Source organism: Hypomesus nipponensis, chromosome 19 (assembly GCF_054491055.1).
Source record: "Hypomesus nipponensis isolate SF chromosome 19, ASM5449105v1, whole genome shotgun sequence".
In the NCBI taxonomy this organism is placed as follows: domain Eukaryota; kingdom Metazoa; phylum Chordata; class Actinopteri; order Osmeriformes; family Osmeridae; genus Hypomesus; species Hypomesus nipponensis.
In genome coordinates, this window is record NC_140379.1 from 11,791,803 (window position 1) to 11,809,750 (window position 17,948).

General features: G+C 38.1%; 1 protein-coding gene across 1 annotated transcript; it reads right to left on the reverse strand.

The window, feature by feature from the left end:
- Positions 1-485: 485 nt before the first annotated feature.
- LOC146247030 (tumor protein p53-inducible protein 11-like) lies at positions 486-17,018 on the reverse strand. The gene is made up of 7 exons (XM_084682340.1): positions 16,882-17,018; positions 6,859-7,013; positions 5,027-5,085; positions 4,779-4,827; positions 4,581-4,671; positions 2,985-3,086; positions 486-2,460 (listed from the first exon to the last, which is right to left on the reverse strand). Exons 2-7 carry the CDS (start codon positions 6,985-6,987, stop codon positions 2,327-2,329), a joined length of 564 nt encoding a protein of 187 aa, XP_084538466.1. The 5' UTR covers positions 6,988-7,013; positions 16,882-17,018; the 3' UTR covers positions 486-2,326.
- Between the last annotated feature and the right edge of the window lie 930 nt (positions 17,019-17,948).

Here is a 17,948-nt window from a genome sequence, read left to right on the forward strand (position 1 = left end):
CCTATTACGTCTTATTAGAATTTATAGATTGTTCCAGAGCTCATTCGTGATCAATGATACAGACCTCTGAATGTGATGCATGTGCACCTCCAAATTATTCCCTCCTATCCCAAAGAGAAGCACCTGCTTTTCACCCTTGTGTTTCCATTAGCAAGTAACTTCATTTGTAAATGAACATCAAACACACACACACACATACAGACACACACACACAAGAAGAAATGCACGCATACATTTTCAAGTTGATAGGTCAAAAGGTCCTTCTATAAAGGGGTGAACTCTGGTCACCGTTCTCGCAAAATTCTACTTTTTTTTTTACCACACACACACACAAATACAGCCAAATGAGATTTAAGACATTAACAGCTTTCAACGTCTCTCTCTCCTATCACAACAGTGTAAACAGCACCATCTGGAGTTACCCCACCACAGAGAATGAAGGTCCTAATGAAAGCAAAAAGAAAAGACAATGTGGGCAACAAATATCCTGAACAGCAAATTGAAAATTATTACATTTATTGTACTCTATATGGTAATGTTTGACAGTTGATGAGATACAAAACCAAACAGATACAGAATAATTAACATATTTCTAAAGCATTACAGCTTGCTATGGTCCCATGTGCACTATGAAGCAAATATGAAATTAAGAAGATAATGTTAATTTAGGGAATGTTTGGGTCTGCAAAGAGATGGCATTTTCTTGATATATGTTTGTGATACATTATATCAGTATAAATCATTATTATTGTTAATACCAATGGCGAGGCAACAAATTATTGTTATTTTGATATCATTTTCACTTTAGTTTAAATTAGGATTCAATTTCCCAGTCTTTAACAACACAATATCATTTTAAAAGAAATAATGTATGTATGGTATGGTATTTCATTTGACATGATGACCATAGAGAACCATTCATTTTGAAATGTATTCACAACAAATTACAAACCCTGAAATTCATATCCCAACATTATGACTGAAGCCCTTGGGGGTGTTACATTTGTGATGTCATCAAATGTATGTATAATCCACTTTGAGTGTGGATGAGCTTCAACTGCAAAACTAACAGTTGGGAGAATTTCTTCTCACTATTAATATAATTCTACTTAATACTGCACGACCACATAGAGTTGGACATACAGAATGAAATGGCATATCTGAATTTTATATATTTATTTTAATATGGTTCCAGCTTACATTCCCAAAGTTTCCAAAAGTCACCAATAGGTTTCCATTAAATTCCAAAATGCAGGATTTGCCACCCTATAAATATTGTTAAAAAGTGCAACAATTCCAAAGTGTATTGGTGTAAAGATTTTACACAGTGATTCACTGTCACATTTAAACACCCAGAAGGTAAAATTAAAAGTTTAACAGCACTGTAACCAAACACAGGATCCTTCAAGACTCAAGAAGTTCTTTAAGCAAATATAAGAAGAACATTTGACACAACCACAGCATATTAAACTAAATTCTCAAGTATTTCAACATAACTCTTTTGTGCTACACAAAATGTGCTGTCTAACTTACTATGCACTTTAACATTTATAAATCAGTCACTGAACTAAAGAAATGATCTTTTCTACTTTAACAGCTTAAATATAGGAATCCACAATGCTATTACAACCGCCCTTTGGCGTTTGAATATAAAATGCATTTGTACAACCAAGTAAATTACCACAAATCAGTCACTGAACTAAAGAAATGATCTTTTCTACTTTAACAGCTTAAATATAGGAATCCACAATGCTATTACAACCGCCCTTTGGCGTTTGAATATAAAATGCATTTGTACAACCAAGTAAATTACCACATCGATTTTTAATGGTTGTCGCTTTTCTATGTCTAAATAACCCAGTATTGACTGGTAGTAAATAAAAATAAGTGTTTTGGGTGATCGTCAATAAGCTACTATGTTTCAGTTCCCAAGATCAATATAGTAGCCTTGACTAATATTTGAAGAGGAATTCACTTCAGCTGTCTATTTCAAGCACAAATCCTTAACTGACTTTCCTCTGTGTTTGTTCGTCCTCAGAATAAGTTAAAAGCCTACAAAAAAAGGAACAAAATACATCATAGTCACTGCTGTTGCATTCCCTGGTTCTTAGTTCTATGATTCGATCTCAGAATATATTTATATCAGTGTATACAACTCACGCACCAGCAGTTAAGGCTTTATTTGAGTCCCCCTAAAAGCTTTGTGCCCAAGGTGGACCCATATTAGTAGGTGAGCTTACTGGGGTGCAACAAAACGCAACACTGATCTTGTTTCATGCTACATCTTTCCATCTACTCATCCACTGTATGTAGTACAGGGAGTCTTTCATATCTTCTTGAACTTGCGGCCAAGCTGATGGTAGTAGAGCAGGGTGATGAGAAGGAATAGGACTTCACTGGTGAGGAGGAGAGATGCTGGGTTTGAAACCTGGTCAACCTCCAGGAGCGTGACAGACGTAACTGCAATGACACACAGATGCACACACACAAATTTGTAATTTTGAGTTCATAGAATTTATTCAACCATCATAGATAATGAGCTGCCAGAAACATTGTTTCGCCATTGAAAAACAAATGCAAAACATTAAACTAATATCTAACGCAACTGTGTTAAAAAATACTACACATTTACTTTGCTGGACATCCTACCTAAAACACCTACCTAAACCTACTCTCAATATAGTAATGTTCTGCTCCACAACAAACTACATACTCCAATAAGAACAATACTATATCTACACACTCACTGAACCAACAAAGCTGACAGAATATGAATACATTTATTAAGCACCAGCGCTAGAGGGCAGTATGTTCTTAGTCACTTTCAATCCCTTTGGCTTTTTGTCAGTGGCGGGAGATGTAACAGAGATTGATTTTCCACTGAAGTGTGGCTTTCAGTAATGCACATGTGAGACAAGACTCATAGAGATAGCACAGGCTTGTGTGTTCTCTCCAGTTCTTTTTTGTTCCAATCTCTCACTCACCTAGGAACTGGACAGCCAGGTAACTTGCTTCTGTTAGGAGGGTCCACTGGAGGATGGCCTTCTCTGCTGTGTATAAACCATTCCACATGATTAAAGAGATACCTGTGGAGAGAGAGAGAGGGAGTTTTGTTTCTCTGGGGTGGGTTTGTGTATGTGTGTGTTTTGAGTGTATATCTACTCTGCCACTGTTACAAAAATAAAGCCATCACACAATAATCTTAAGGAAACCCAACAATTTACTTTCCAAATGTCCTTTTATTAAAATTGTCTCCATTCTGTCAAAACTATTTAGGCCAGAATGTGAAAATAATTTGATGTAAATGATAAGTGACAAAATGTAACCTTAAACAATATTATACTCCAATCAAACAACCAGAGTTGCCAGCTGTTGCCAAACACATAACTGGTACAACTTCATAACAAGTAACCAGTACTTGGATTGGTCCACTCTGGGATAGTGAGTTAAAATCCCCCTAGTTGATACAGTGTGCAATATAACTATGGCATCTTGAAATTATGTCTAAATAGAAAATGTATCCTAGAAATGGATAACAAAGCTTTGGTTACTAGACCGGGTCAGAAGGTCATTCCCATCAGAGGGAGCTGGGAGTATGAGTTCTGTTGGAGTGCTTTAGATAAGCAGACATGCCCAGAGTGTGAATGTGTGTATTTATGGCTCCATACCCCCCCCCCACACACACACACACACACCATCTTGGGACTGAGAGCAAAGGAATTATATTTCTGCCCCTGCCTGGAGCCATCTGCTATTAAGGGATTATCCCTTCCTAGCACATAGAGGGGTTTCTTCCTGAATTTACCCCAATCAGGGGATCGTAAAGAGACAGCGTTCCTGTTTGAATACTCAAAACACCTCCTAAAAGACTAAAGCACATCCATTCTTATTTCTATACACTAATCTATCCTGTTATATGATCTTAAGGAAGAAATGTGGAAAGGATGAATTCCTAAGGTTTTCCTAAGGACCACAGATCCACATTGCCACCTCATAGACTAGGATTGGGTGGTGGTGATTGTATGAATAGGACAGCTTGCTGTTGGGTTTACTTAAAATGGATATTTAGCATTGGAGCTAGAGTATTCTCCTTGTTTTCAAGTAAATGTGTCAGGTTCCCTGAATAAGGGCTCTTATCATTCTCTCTGGAAGATGATGCACTGGTCTGCATGGAAATGTTTTGAGTACAATGATTACCATCAAATAGACTGACCATGAAGGCTTGGTTGAGATGGGGGTATTTGCACAGAGCTACCATTTATGGCCATGTGGAAAAAGGACTAGGGCTGAAAGCTAATAGCCAAAAACACTTGTCATTCAACACAATATCATTGTTTCCTAAAAGCATTTGGACATTCGGCCAACAAAAGTTTGTTTTAGACTCAAACTCAATGCTAGTTTACCATTAAATATGCAATAACCTTGGTAGCTTACACTCCAACATACCATGTACAGTTTATTACTTCACACACATCTATACACCTATACTCCCCATATACATTTCTTACTCATATTGTATATACATACTGTAGGGTTTGATGATCGTATGTATATAGTATATTATTGTTATGAGTCCTTACTGAGAAGTGCTCCACCATAGAGTCGAATGGAGACCTGGGTGGTGGTGAGCTCAAACACAAACTCATAGAGCTGACTGGGGAGTACCAATGCCTGAAGGAGACAGAAAGGCAATCATGTCATTTTTAGGACTTACGTGGAATTATAAGTAATCAACAGAGTAGGGCTGGGTGACTAGGTCACTTGTGAATGGTACTTACTATCAAGGCCATACTTGTGAACAGCACAGCGGATACGAGAATCCATACCCTGGTGGAAATACAAACAAGATAGATATATTGATTAGAAACACCCCCACAGCTGCTCTGCAAAGAAATGCTCCAATCAGTAACAAAGACATGAAATTGAATTGCGACTAAGTCTTTGCTACTCTCGAGGGTGCCCTTGAACTGATTGGAGAAAGTGATGCTATCAGTGAGTGGACAGGAATTATCATTTTGTTTCTTACCTTAGGCCTATTGGCTCTCGTACCGCAAACTTCATTTCATTGCCAAGCATTTGGCTGATCTGGAATATTAAAGCAAGGCACAACTACTTAGAAAAAGAGAAAAGGAGCCTCTCAATCAAGCATATCAATGCAACACTCCATAACCCATGAACCTTTTTGCACCAGGCAGTGTACAACTGTACATCTGAGAGGCACAGAGTAACAATTATGTTAACCAATGAGAACGTTGGCAAGCTGTATTAACATTTGAGAAGCCACCCATTATTTAATTAGCAGCAAACCGAAGGGAATTATCTGACCCTACATTTGGGTGGTTTGAGTGTCCCAGTCCTGAAAGGCCTCGACACAGACGATGGATTATGCTCCAAAGCAACAAAGATTTAGTGATACAGAGACTCTGCCAGCATGGAATAGCGTACAAACAAGGCATTTAAAAAGTACCTCTAGCAAGGGGTCACAAGCTTGATTATGAACGAATGGGGAAAATATATTTTATGGGAAAAGTTGAGTGGGGTTTTGATTCATGGACAACTCCTTTTTGCCCAGAGAAACAGCCATAGCCAGCCACCGCTACTTAACAGTGCTGTCTTTGTTTCAGAGATGACTGATTGAATCTTGCTGGTTAACAAGAAGTGCAGGTAAGAATGACACTGTTGGTGGACATGATAATGATTGTGTGTGGTGTCTTCTCTCTGACTTTCCCATACACATACATCAAGGCACAGGCATCAAGGCTGAAAATGGGCTATGGTGAATATAGTTCACGTACTTGTTCTCGTACACGTAAAAATACCCCCGATACCAAAGACCGATACCTCAATGGTTATTATGCCCTTCGAAGGTTATTGGACACTAAAATTTGTGCTTTAAGTTTGTGATAAGCACATAAAATTAATACTTTTTTCATTCGAGTAATAATAATGAAGCTGTCCTACATTCATTAATCTCACTGTGTGGTTCTTGGAAAAAAAAAGAAAAAAAAAGAAAAAAATATATATATTGGTATCGGCGAGTACCAGAAGAAAAAAAAATTGGACTCGACAAAAATGGTAGCGGTGCATCGCTAGTGAATATACAGTCTCTGTCTGTTATTTCCTTCCATCATCTCCACCCACTTTAAGTCATATTCCTGTCCTTTGAATTATCCACTGGTGGATAATAAAATACAATATTTTCCTTCTGAAAAGGGCAAATAATGTTCTACTCATATTTTCGTCAATCCTATTTCCTCTCTAATGATTATTACCATATCCTGCCATTCCAAATTAGGTGCAAATGTCGTCCTCACACAGTCACTATTTTATGTACTATAACCTCAACAATAGTTGGAACTTTCAAATAAAAGTGTAACAAGAACTGCATATCTTATATGAATTTGATCAGTAGAAAACCTTTGGAACTCAAAACAAACATAAATCCTAGATTGGAGGTACTCAAAATACTAATATATATATCAGTAAATTAGTCCAAAATATGAATCTGTTTGCACTTTGCACACATTTTCTGGTATAGTTATTTTAAACAGTTTTTGGGCATTGAAGTGGTTGCAGGTACACTTTTGGAATTACATTTTCAAATCACGTTGTAATCATTTTCACATGTACTCTCAGTTTAGTATCATCATCCACCAATATATAATTCAAATTGATTTACAATATAATCATATTTAGATTTAGACAATTATTACAAAATAAACCTAAGAGAAATATTAAAAGGTGATGGTGGACAACTTTTCCCACTGTCTACTGTCAATTCTAAAGTTTCCCAATCAGCAAGTTCCTAATGTTGTACAAATAAATCAAATGTAATGTTTAGTTATGGATGTCCCTCACCTTAGACCTGTGGATCTCACCATCATCATCCTCGCCTCCAACACCCAGGACTTTGCGGGTCTTCAGTCGACTGACGAGGTCCGTCTGACTGTGCTTCTTCATGAGGGGAGGGTGATGTTTGTTGCTCATGGTAGTGAGGAAAATACCTTGGGTTCCTAAAATGCAAACATAAAGAGATTGTTTAAAGGATTTATTTAGTTTTATATCGCTGCAGTTTTGAAAAAGTGATGCAACACTGACCACCCACGCCTGGGGAATAGTAAACACTATCTCTGTGGTTACTGTTTAAAATGCAAACATGGCCCACAGAAAAAGTCCATATTGAATGAGACAAGAAACAAAACCAGAAACCCTTAAATTACTGTTTCCTCTCTACTATGCCTCTCTTGCTGCTTTTGTTCATCTTCGTGGACTAGATTTACACATGTAAATATCTATATTTGGATTTCACCTTCACCTTCAAAATCAAACACACATAGAACATAGCAGGAGATTTCCAGATCATGTGTTACAGCTGCTGTCTAAGCATATACGTTTATTCACTCAGTACAATCCCCTCCAGAGGCATAAGCTACAACGGCAGTATGCTGATTATATGCATCCTGAATCCTAAACTACCAGTATCTTTTCATTATCCAAATCTATTACTATGCCATACACTTCTCTTTGGCAAATAATGTCAGCTTTGATAATAGTGCGTAGACTCTGAGTGAATTCAACATTTCAAAAAGAAGTAATTATGCCATCCTTATTTGACAGACCAGTGAAAAGCCTCCTCTGCACACACAGTATATGGTCCTTTATCTACATTAGATTAAATCGATGTGGGTGGATGTATTATCTATACATCAAAATGGTCCATTTAGTCAGGTCAATGTTGAAGCAACTTCCAGGTTTTAAAGGTCATCTGCTTATAGACTGGGAGATCAATGGACAATTATGAATGGGAAACAGGTACTGGGTTCAATGTTTGTGATGCTTTTTCTTTTTCTGTATGAGTAAACCTTGGCAACCATGTCGTCTTCACCGTGTCTTAGAAGGACATAACTGCACTTGTACAACACCAGGTCTTCCCTTAAGTTACATTATTGCCGGTAACAACTTAATGTTGGCATATTGTTGATTGCAGGAGACCAAAGATGGAGCAAACTGAGGTGCAAAAAACCTAGCCTTTTTGAAATGGAAGAAGTCGACTAGATGGGTATCCAAATGAACCACTAGAAGGTCAATTAAAGCATTTAGCCCAAAAATGATTTTCCTTTCATGAAAAAGATTATGCAGCCAGAGATGTGACAAATACTTGTTTATTTTCCTTATCCTCTATTGTAATGACCACTATAAAATACTTTTTGAACAAGGTCGCTAAGCTACAACAATAGTATTATGCAGTCTTGGTGACATACTGATTTAGATTCCTTATATGGTCAATATGGCTTTTTTTCAATTATGAAAACGTCATAACCCTAACAGATATCTGGACCATAGCCAGTAAACAATAACTGGTGCATTCACAAGCAGCTCCAAACTTGTATTCCATTTTTGACTATTTTCCTATTTTAGTCTACTATTTTGGAAGATGTTCTTCTATTCCTCGACACCTTCGATTGTCTCTGTTGCTTTCTGTTGCTCTTAAAAAGAAGAAATATCTCTTGACAACACCAACACCATGAATACTGAACCCATTCTACAATAGTACACTCCTTAGTAACTCAAATATCCACCACCTATAAACTGATTCCAAAAATGAGTCCAGCATCACTAGCCTCCATCCTCAAAGATCAGTAAGACTGATAGTCATAAGGCGAAGGGTTACTAGTACCCACATGGGACCATATCATAAAAAGAACACTTCACCCAGGATTCACACTGGCATAATGGGACCCTTCACCCAGAGTAAACAGCTTGGCAGTCATTTGGTCTTTAGTTTTCCTTCGACTTGCAAAAATATGACTAGCCTATTAAGATCCTCTTTGAAACACCGGACCTCTTTAATGTGTAAAGCCTCTCTGTGTTGTTTTATGGCAGGAGAGCCATTAAGAACATGCTTATTGTACTGAAAACGGTGCATGATTCTCTGACCACTCTTGTGTCCGACATCAATCCCCAAAACCCTACCCCACACACTAGAGCACCATGGCAACAGTTTCCACTCTACAGAAAGGTCAGTGTTGATCTGGGTGGATTCGGGGACATGCATATTGCATGGGCTGAGGAAGCAGATGGATTATATGAATTCTACTGGGGTGACACTGTTTGGAAAGCAGGCGAGAAGCTTAGTTTCATGTGTGTTCAGCAGAGGAAACACACAGAGCCAAAGGGCACATTTGCTGTGAATAATCAAGAATGTCACCAGACATTGCTCAACAGATTTTATTCAGCAAAACAAAACAAAAAATATTATCAGTATCAGAGTGCAATTTGTTGGACACTTTAAACCTTACAAATGGGCTACGGGAAGCAAGGGGTGGGGGCATAAATATTATTATTTAAGGAGGGTTGTTTCGATTCAAAATAGTCTATTTCACCAAACAGTCCAGTTCCATCTACAGAATCACAACCAACTTCTCATTGAAAATCAGGGCAGTGTTATGTTAGTTGAATGTATGAGTTCAGCCCAGATCATGTTTTTTGTATTTAAAATACAATGGCTCTGGAAGGCTAGCATGCAATGAGAGAGACATGATCAAACCACAGAGCATATCACCTTTATTATCATTATTACGCTATTATTACAAAAAGGCCTGTTCCTGTGACTGACATAATTTGTTTTTTAAACATTAATGTAGATTTTATTAATTATAAAGCTGCCCATTTCTTTTGGATTTTGCTTGAATTATATTTACCTATATAAGACTACATAGGTGACAGAGTACTTCTCATTCAAAATAATGCTCACTCAGACTACATACAAGAAGCTGATTACGTCTGTGGAATTACTGCTAATAGAACAGAAACAATGTCGAAGCCCAATAAGCACAACTATTGCATGCTCAGTGCAGGCAAGTCTAATGGTGTTAGACACTGACACAGAGCTGGTCAAGGGGAAGTAATGCTCAGGTCTACAGGGACCACGGGTGAGAGAAAACTGTGCTGACACCATTCTCGGTGTCTGTGTCTCAAAGGCGATCCATCTGCTCACACCTGACAACCACTGCACAAAGACACACACACATGCAACACACATCTCAAAATGTCCCCCTCAAGCTAAATTGATTCATTATTTCTTAACATACATATCTGTCATTAGGAAATGAACTCGTCTGAGACATTGGGATTAAAGTATTGTATTGTCACTCCATGTTTGTATCACACATACAAATCTCAGCCCTATTGTTGATTCCTCGTATACACTGAATCTGTTGTTTGTCAACACTTGGTAAGAAAAAACTGCAGTTGAATTATTATTATTATTATTATTTCTTAAAATAAAGATTTCCTAAATGAGAGATAGTCATTTATGCATGGCACATTTAAATAATACATATATATTTTATCAATTAGAGTGCATTTCCTTTAACTCCAGATTTCTGTTCAAAAAGTTAGATTTTGTTCCATCTTCAAGGCTGTGCTTATTGCTGTTTACCAGTAAATGTTTGTCTAAATTGACCAAAAACATAATAAAGGCAATAATCGGTTTGTCCTCTTGATTCCTAGTTTCTCAAACATAGCATAACCTACAGAGCAGATTCTATTTAAAAATGATTCTCATCATCTATTTTCCCACAGCCATTTATTTCTGGCAGGTAGGATGAGTTTAGATCTCTCTTGTCTCAACAGTGTTGACTGAACAGATGAGTTGGGGTTAGAGGGGAAGGAAGGGCTCTGGATACAGCTCTCACAAGAAGACAAATTGTAAAATAAATTGAAATTAAATAAATTGATCATTCCCTATCCAGCAGGGGCCCCACATGCGAAACAACAGGATAACGCTGTCTAATAGCACCTTTTTAAATCAGCAGAGACACTGCAATGCCCGGGGCTTTAAAAAGAGAAGCCCGGACTGGCCTTGGACACCTGGGACTGGTGCCTGCAACTCGACCAGGCTTATATAAGGCTTGATTAGAATGGCCAGTCAGTTGACAAATGTGTGTTGATGTAGTCCAGTACATTTGTATATAACACAATAAATACATTTTCCTTCTGCAATTACTGCCACAAAAAAAGATGTTCTATAGTTGCTAAGAGAAATACCCAAAGTTCCTTCATTATTATTGAAAAGAGACCCTTCTCCCATCACTCTGTGATGTCACTGTGAGTGACTTTGTGCCAGCTGCCTCCAGCTGTAATCCTTTTCTACAATTTGAGCTCATGTTGCAAATTTCTTTTCCAGTAATTCATGGTTTTGGGGTATAAATATGCCTACAATATTGCCTTGAACACCCTCATTTTACTAAGTAACTTCCCATCTTTAACGGCCACACTTTTCAATATACTTCGAATCTTTCTCACTGTATTATACCCTCTTCATGTTGATGGCTCTACAGTAATACTATAGAGAGGTTCACTTAAATCAGCCACTACAAATAACCATCCAACCTCCAAGACAAGGAGGGAAGTTTTTTTAACCTGTATAATAAAAACCTTTTCCCCAGACAAATTGATAGGAGAAAACCCGTCAACTTTACTCACCATCTCTAACTTTTGGCACAGCTCTCAGAGATGTACTATATTCCAAAAGATGGTGGTAGATGTCCCAGAGTCTAGTCAACTCAGTGGGACACAGACAGACACTGCTCTACTCTCAAACTATGCATTGGTTCAGTGACCTTGGGTATGAAAGAGTCAATGTTGGGGAAAAATCCATTGTTTTAAATGGAAGAACAACCATCCCAACCGAGGGCTCCAGCTCAATAAGACCATGGCTTTGCAGCCTTTTTCCAAGTTAGGAACTGAAGGCTGGAGTTACACTGAAGCTTGCTCTTAGTTAAGATAATGTAATGAATTCTCTCCACTTGCGTCTCAGTCCTCTCACACTAGACCAAAGTTTATGTCTGGTCAGCTAACGACACATATTGTATACAAGCGAGACAATTCCTGAGAATTCAAGTGTCCTCGATTCCATATCATAAGAGTAGGTTAAAGATATAGCCTTATGTGCACATATGTCCAATCTCCTCATATTTTCACACCTGCATAGAGGTCCTGATTTAAAATGAAGACTTGTATGTTTCGGACATAGACCTGGGGGATTTGTTGTAGTGGAGGCAGCATGTGTAATTTCTTTGCACTAAGGAGTCAATCAGTGTTAATTGACTAGAAATTATTGACCAGCCCAACTCATGCTGGGCAGAGTAATTAGAGCTTTTAGGGATGAGTGCATGGACTAACCACTGTTCCTCACCATAGAACATTTCTCGAGATCAATAATTTCACCGTTTCATCAGAACAAATCACTCAAGCATCCAATAGGAGAGAGCATTACTAAACACATAATATATAAATATTATTGGCCATCACCACAAAAATAACTACATGTTGGCACATGTGTAGGTTTAAATGCATCATATAACAAGCTACTGAGTGATCTTTAATCCAGACTAAGGATTAATTTGACTCGAATGTGTACTTTTGTCCAACAGTTGATAGATCAAGAAGGCCAAATAACTAGTTTATTGTGTATTTATTGATACCATTTTCCAATTACAAATGGTCTAAACATCCCATTAACTGAATGCTTTGAAATGTGCTAAATTGTTCCGAGCCACTCTTTCAGCCAATGTTCCCAGGGAGGTAACTCTAAATAACTAGATCAAGTTTCTTTATATCAATCTTTCTACTCTTACATCTGATCTGGGACGTTCCTGACACATTAAACAAATTGGATACTGGTTACTCACAATATCCAAAAGGTTATGGAAATGCCCTCTGTCAGATATTCCATGGGAGTGAGCAGGTTTGGGTCACCTCCATGATTGATGACTGAAACACAGACTCTGCTTCATGTGCAGGTGTTAAGTGCATATAGACACCCACGCCATACACTCACAGCGAGCAATGAGAAAACAGTAGGCCCATCACATGTCCTGCTAGGGGAGGAATCACCACAATAATTGTTTTCTATTTCCCCTGTAAGGACATATCACCTCAGAGCCTCCACAACTCTAGAAAACACACAAACAACATTCTTACGTATGTTTATTGCTTGTAAATAACAAGAATACCGTTTATTATATTACAACAATCCCTCATGCCACACGCACACACTCTCTTCTTTTAGTTGTCATATCAGGTCTGAATAACAGGTCCGACAAGCACCACCAACATGATGGAAGCCATGACGGTTCATCTGATAACATGAACATGAGTGAGAGTGATAGAACAGAGCTCCACAGAAGACAGGCCAGGGAAATTATTGTGACGGTGAAGTCACAATTCTACAAGAACCATATTGACTAAAGACAAAATTATCATAATGGCTCGGTTTGTTCTCTTGAATAACTCTATGGGGTGTAAGTGTCATACATTTTCCAAATACCTATTTTGTGCAATGCAAATAGCATTCTGCACCATCTGCAACTTTCAATTAACTTTACTGAATGTGATTAGAGAATGCTGCTGAGAATGCAACCCTTTCGCATACTGCCTGACTTTGTGAATAGCACAGTAAACAACTGATTCTCATTTTACCCATTCAGATAGGCTGTTCAATGAAAAGCCAGGGTGGAAAGAAGATGGACTTCTTAAAATTGTCCCCAGATCCAAGTGAGAGAGAGAAACAAAGAGTGAGAGCCAAAGACTGAGAGAACATGAGAGAACGTGAGAGAACATGAGAGAATGTGAGAAATAGAGAGACACAGGCACTCTGTTCCCTGGTGGTACACAGCAGCTTCACATCCAAGGGAAATCAGGCAAGTCAATGACAAGGAAATCAGGCATTTGACTCAAACCTTTAACTAACACTCCCCAGCAAGTTCCTCCATCTCAACGGAGTGAATGTGCAAAGGACCTTTTGAGACTTCTCAAATCAGAATTACATCAGAATCAAGACCAAATTACATTAAATCTTATCAGATACAATTGGCTACTGTGAACCTGGATGTCTTGCAACATACAAAATACTTTTAAAACACATAGCACTTTTACTCCCATTTTAAAACATAACCGTTACCAAAGGGTTAGGCAAATAAGCTCCCTATTAAAATGATCTTACATTGACTCTGTCAAACTGCTTCTAACTTGACGATACTTAACAAAGAGGGAGACCATCTGGATGTGTAAAACTGAGAGGGCGAAATTTCAGGTCAAGTTCAGTCATGAGTCATCTCAAATCCCATCTCCCAATCTGCATGGACTGAAACAGAAGTCTTAGAGAGCCCAGACAAAGAGCTGTCTTTGTAACTCTCTACCAGTGGATTTCAGAAGGTAAAGGTAACAAGACAGGTTAGTTAGTTTAAGGCTCATGTTGTCAAGACTGTTGAATGTGTTATGTGGTTTGTTAAATCGGTGGGATTTCAATGTCCTGTTATTCAAGAAACATCTTAGATGACCAACACAACAGGAGTGCAGTTTCTTAAGCTTCAAAGGCAAGTGTTGCAGACATATTGACATACAAATAAGTCTTCAAAACGGACCATGGACATTCCTAAAAAGAAAACATCAATATTATAATATTGAACACCAATATTCATCATTTCACATCAATATGCTATTCGGGTGGGCATGTGGGTTCACTGCCCTTGAAATGTAATTTAGAGAATGATTCAAGCATTGAAAAAAACAAGCCATCAACTCATTAAAAGTTAAACATACAAATATCATACAAATGCCTCAGTGACAGTGAAAATAATACCTATCTTTCCTCTGCACTGTCATTTGAAACTGTGGCTACTCAGTGGACAGAAATTCATTTATATATAAAACTATTAGGTTGTCTTCCTGGCAGGCCATTGGCTGGAAACAGCTTGACCTCAGCTCAATCACACACCAGAACATGTAGAGCCATGCCAGACCCTGTCAATTGTCCCCGTATTTGGAAAAACCGCATTCCTCTATGTGCATTATTCTTAAGGCAGACGTGATGGAGGATAGATCGCCTGCCTTTGAGTCCGTTTCTCTCCTCAGCAGTTATTGTATTCATCAACTGCAAGAGGAGTCATTCCCGATACCAGAGCTACTTTGGGGCCACTTCAATATAGTGAGAATGGGGGAGGGGACATCTTTTATGTTTGGTACAAAGCTATGGAAAACACTCAGGCTACTAAGCATGTAACTGAAATATGCTCCCCATCCATTCCACATAACAGAGCAACAAAGGCACCACTAGCTATGATGAGCTTTGGTTTGTGCATTTGTGAGCAGCACAAATCCAAATGCATTAGCTGTAGGAGCACAATCCGATGGCTGCAGAATAGCAGCTAGTGAACTACCATCAAACCCCAAGGCACACTATAAAGAGACATTAAAGCTCTATTTACAGCCATGTAAAAGCATCTGTATGAGATGAGCCCACATGCAGGTGCTGATCAGCTGACTTGAGGTGGAGCCCTCGGTTGGGGGGGGGGGGGGGGGCACAGGAACTGAGCATCTTTGATCACAGATTTGTTGAATAGATACAGTGGACAGTCTGGCTTGAGGAACTAACTTGTAGCGTGACATTATTCTGACAAGATAGATTGTGTCATTGATCATACTGAGAGGTGTTCACAACAGCAACTGCCACCAGGGTTTTGGGGAAACTAACTGGTTTTCGCACATACTCTTCCAGTGATTCCAGTGTGAAATCAGCCTGTTCCCATGAGTGTAACAGCACTTTCAGTTTCTCACTACCAAAGCTCCAGATGTCACTTGATCAAGCTAGCTCATTGGTAGCCTATATCGCTGCAATTATCTTCCTCTGCAATCATTACAGGAGAATAATTGCTGTGTATTTCCTTTCATTATTGTGATTGGTTGTCAATGAAAAATGAAAAAATGAGCTACAACCCTCTTGATGGTGATAAGGTCTTAATAATGACATAAAAATACATATTTAATATGCTACAACAAATGTTGCATTTACATTACTTTTATGCATTTAGCAGATGCTTTTATCCAAAGCGACTTCCAAGAGAGAGCTGTACAAAAGAGAATAGGTCACTGATCACAACAACAAGGTAGTCCCAAACATTGCAAGCAGCCAAACCATGAAGCATACATTGTGAAAAACTAAACTTGTGTTAATAACCTTGCTGCCTTTATTGCATTAAACAATATTTAATAATAAGTTGTTGATTTCTAAATCAAATATCCTTCTACAGATGGTGGACAGATCCTAAACAATCATCCATCATTCAATACAGGTTTACCCAAAGCAAGGAATATGGGAAGATGGAGTGTGTAGGGAGGGATACACCCCTAAAACATACATTTCCAGTTTCCAAAAAATGTGTCAGATGACCAATGTTAATACTAGCCTACTAAAATCAAATGGAAAGTTTGGTAGTAATTTACAGGAGGTGAATATTATTTCTTGGCGCCTGTTAAAATCTCATAAAGATTAATAAACGAACTGCAATTAAATTAGATACCAACGCAATTACACTTTGAAATGTTAAAATTCCCCATATATATAACTGCTCAAATGTCCTCCTCAGGTAAATAATAGCCCGCTCTTAATTAAACTGCAGTTGGTATGGGCTAGAACAAAAGTATATTAATGCAGAGTAGCCTATGGTAGGAACTAACAGACTAAACGTAGAAACAAAGAAAGTAAAGTAATAATCGAGATGTTCATTTAGAATCATTCAGTTTGACACTGGTCTGTGCCAACCGGAAGCACATTTTGTCTACCTACAGGCTTCACGTTGCATGCAAAAAAGCACAGGCTATTTAATAGCCTACTAACGTCTACAAACGACAGGTCATCAACTGAAATATTTTTTTTTACAAATAAAAAAAACATTAACGTGCTGACTTTTTACAAGCTTCGCTGGCTTCCTGTAAAATCAGACCTTATTTATTAGGAAACACAGCGATAAACTAAAACTGTGCAAATACATTCTGACGACAGTCAGTTCATGTTAATAAAGTAAGCTGGTTTCTTACCTTCAAGAAACGTTTTCCCAATACTAGTTAACTCCAAGACAGTCTTACTCCTTGCGGAACATCTCACTGTGAAGTTGCTCAATACCCGCAGAAGCAGAATCCAGGACAAACAATGTTTACCGTAACTGAAGGGTTACAGGATTTCGCGGGCAAAATGTGTACTGTAGTTCGTAGCAGAGGTTTTATTTCTCAATCCTGCAGCTGTTCTACTTCCAACATTATTTTACCACAATTATGTAATCTAGGATAATAAATAGCCAGGATTGTCCGGATACATATTTAATCGACATTGGCTTCCTAAAAACTGAATTCTGAAATATTTGGCATCATTTCCTTCTTTTTTTGTTCTTAAAAAAAAAAAAAGAATTCTATAAACAAACCAGTAACAAGAATAGTAATTTACCTCTTGACAGTGGGCTATATATTTCATATGAGATTATATTCTTTGGATATGATGTAAATAAGCATTTCATATAATTTCAGCAGGAAAGTTTGAAATTATTGTGGGGCCAACTGGTAAGATCTGTCCCATACACTAATGGTTGTACTCAACAAACCAGAACAAACCCAATCAGAATGGTAGGTCATGGATGCTGAAATTTAGTAAAAGCAAAACAGCTATTTACTACTACTATCTACATATGATGGTAAATATGATCTTGCTTTGATGTGAGCCATTCTTCTAATGCAAGGTAAAAAAAAGAGCTTACATGACTAATGTGGGTTGTTGGGTTAACACACACAGCTATGCCTCATAGGGGAACGGCTAATGAAGATACATGTCCTGATACGCTTACATGCTGCTGTGCAAGAACACACAGCACACACGTGACTGTATACACAGTCATGCAAGTACATGTAAGTGCACTCACACACAAAGACACAGGGGTCAGGAGTGATTTAAAACACCCTCACTCTTTCTTTTGCACCATATTCATGATACACACACCAACTCTTGAATTGAGTTGACTAGAATCATCTCCCTTGTGAATTTCTTGAAACACAAACAATTCTTCAGACTATTCTCAATTATAACACATGTGGGCTTGCTTTCTTCAGCCGTGGAT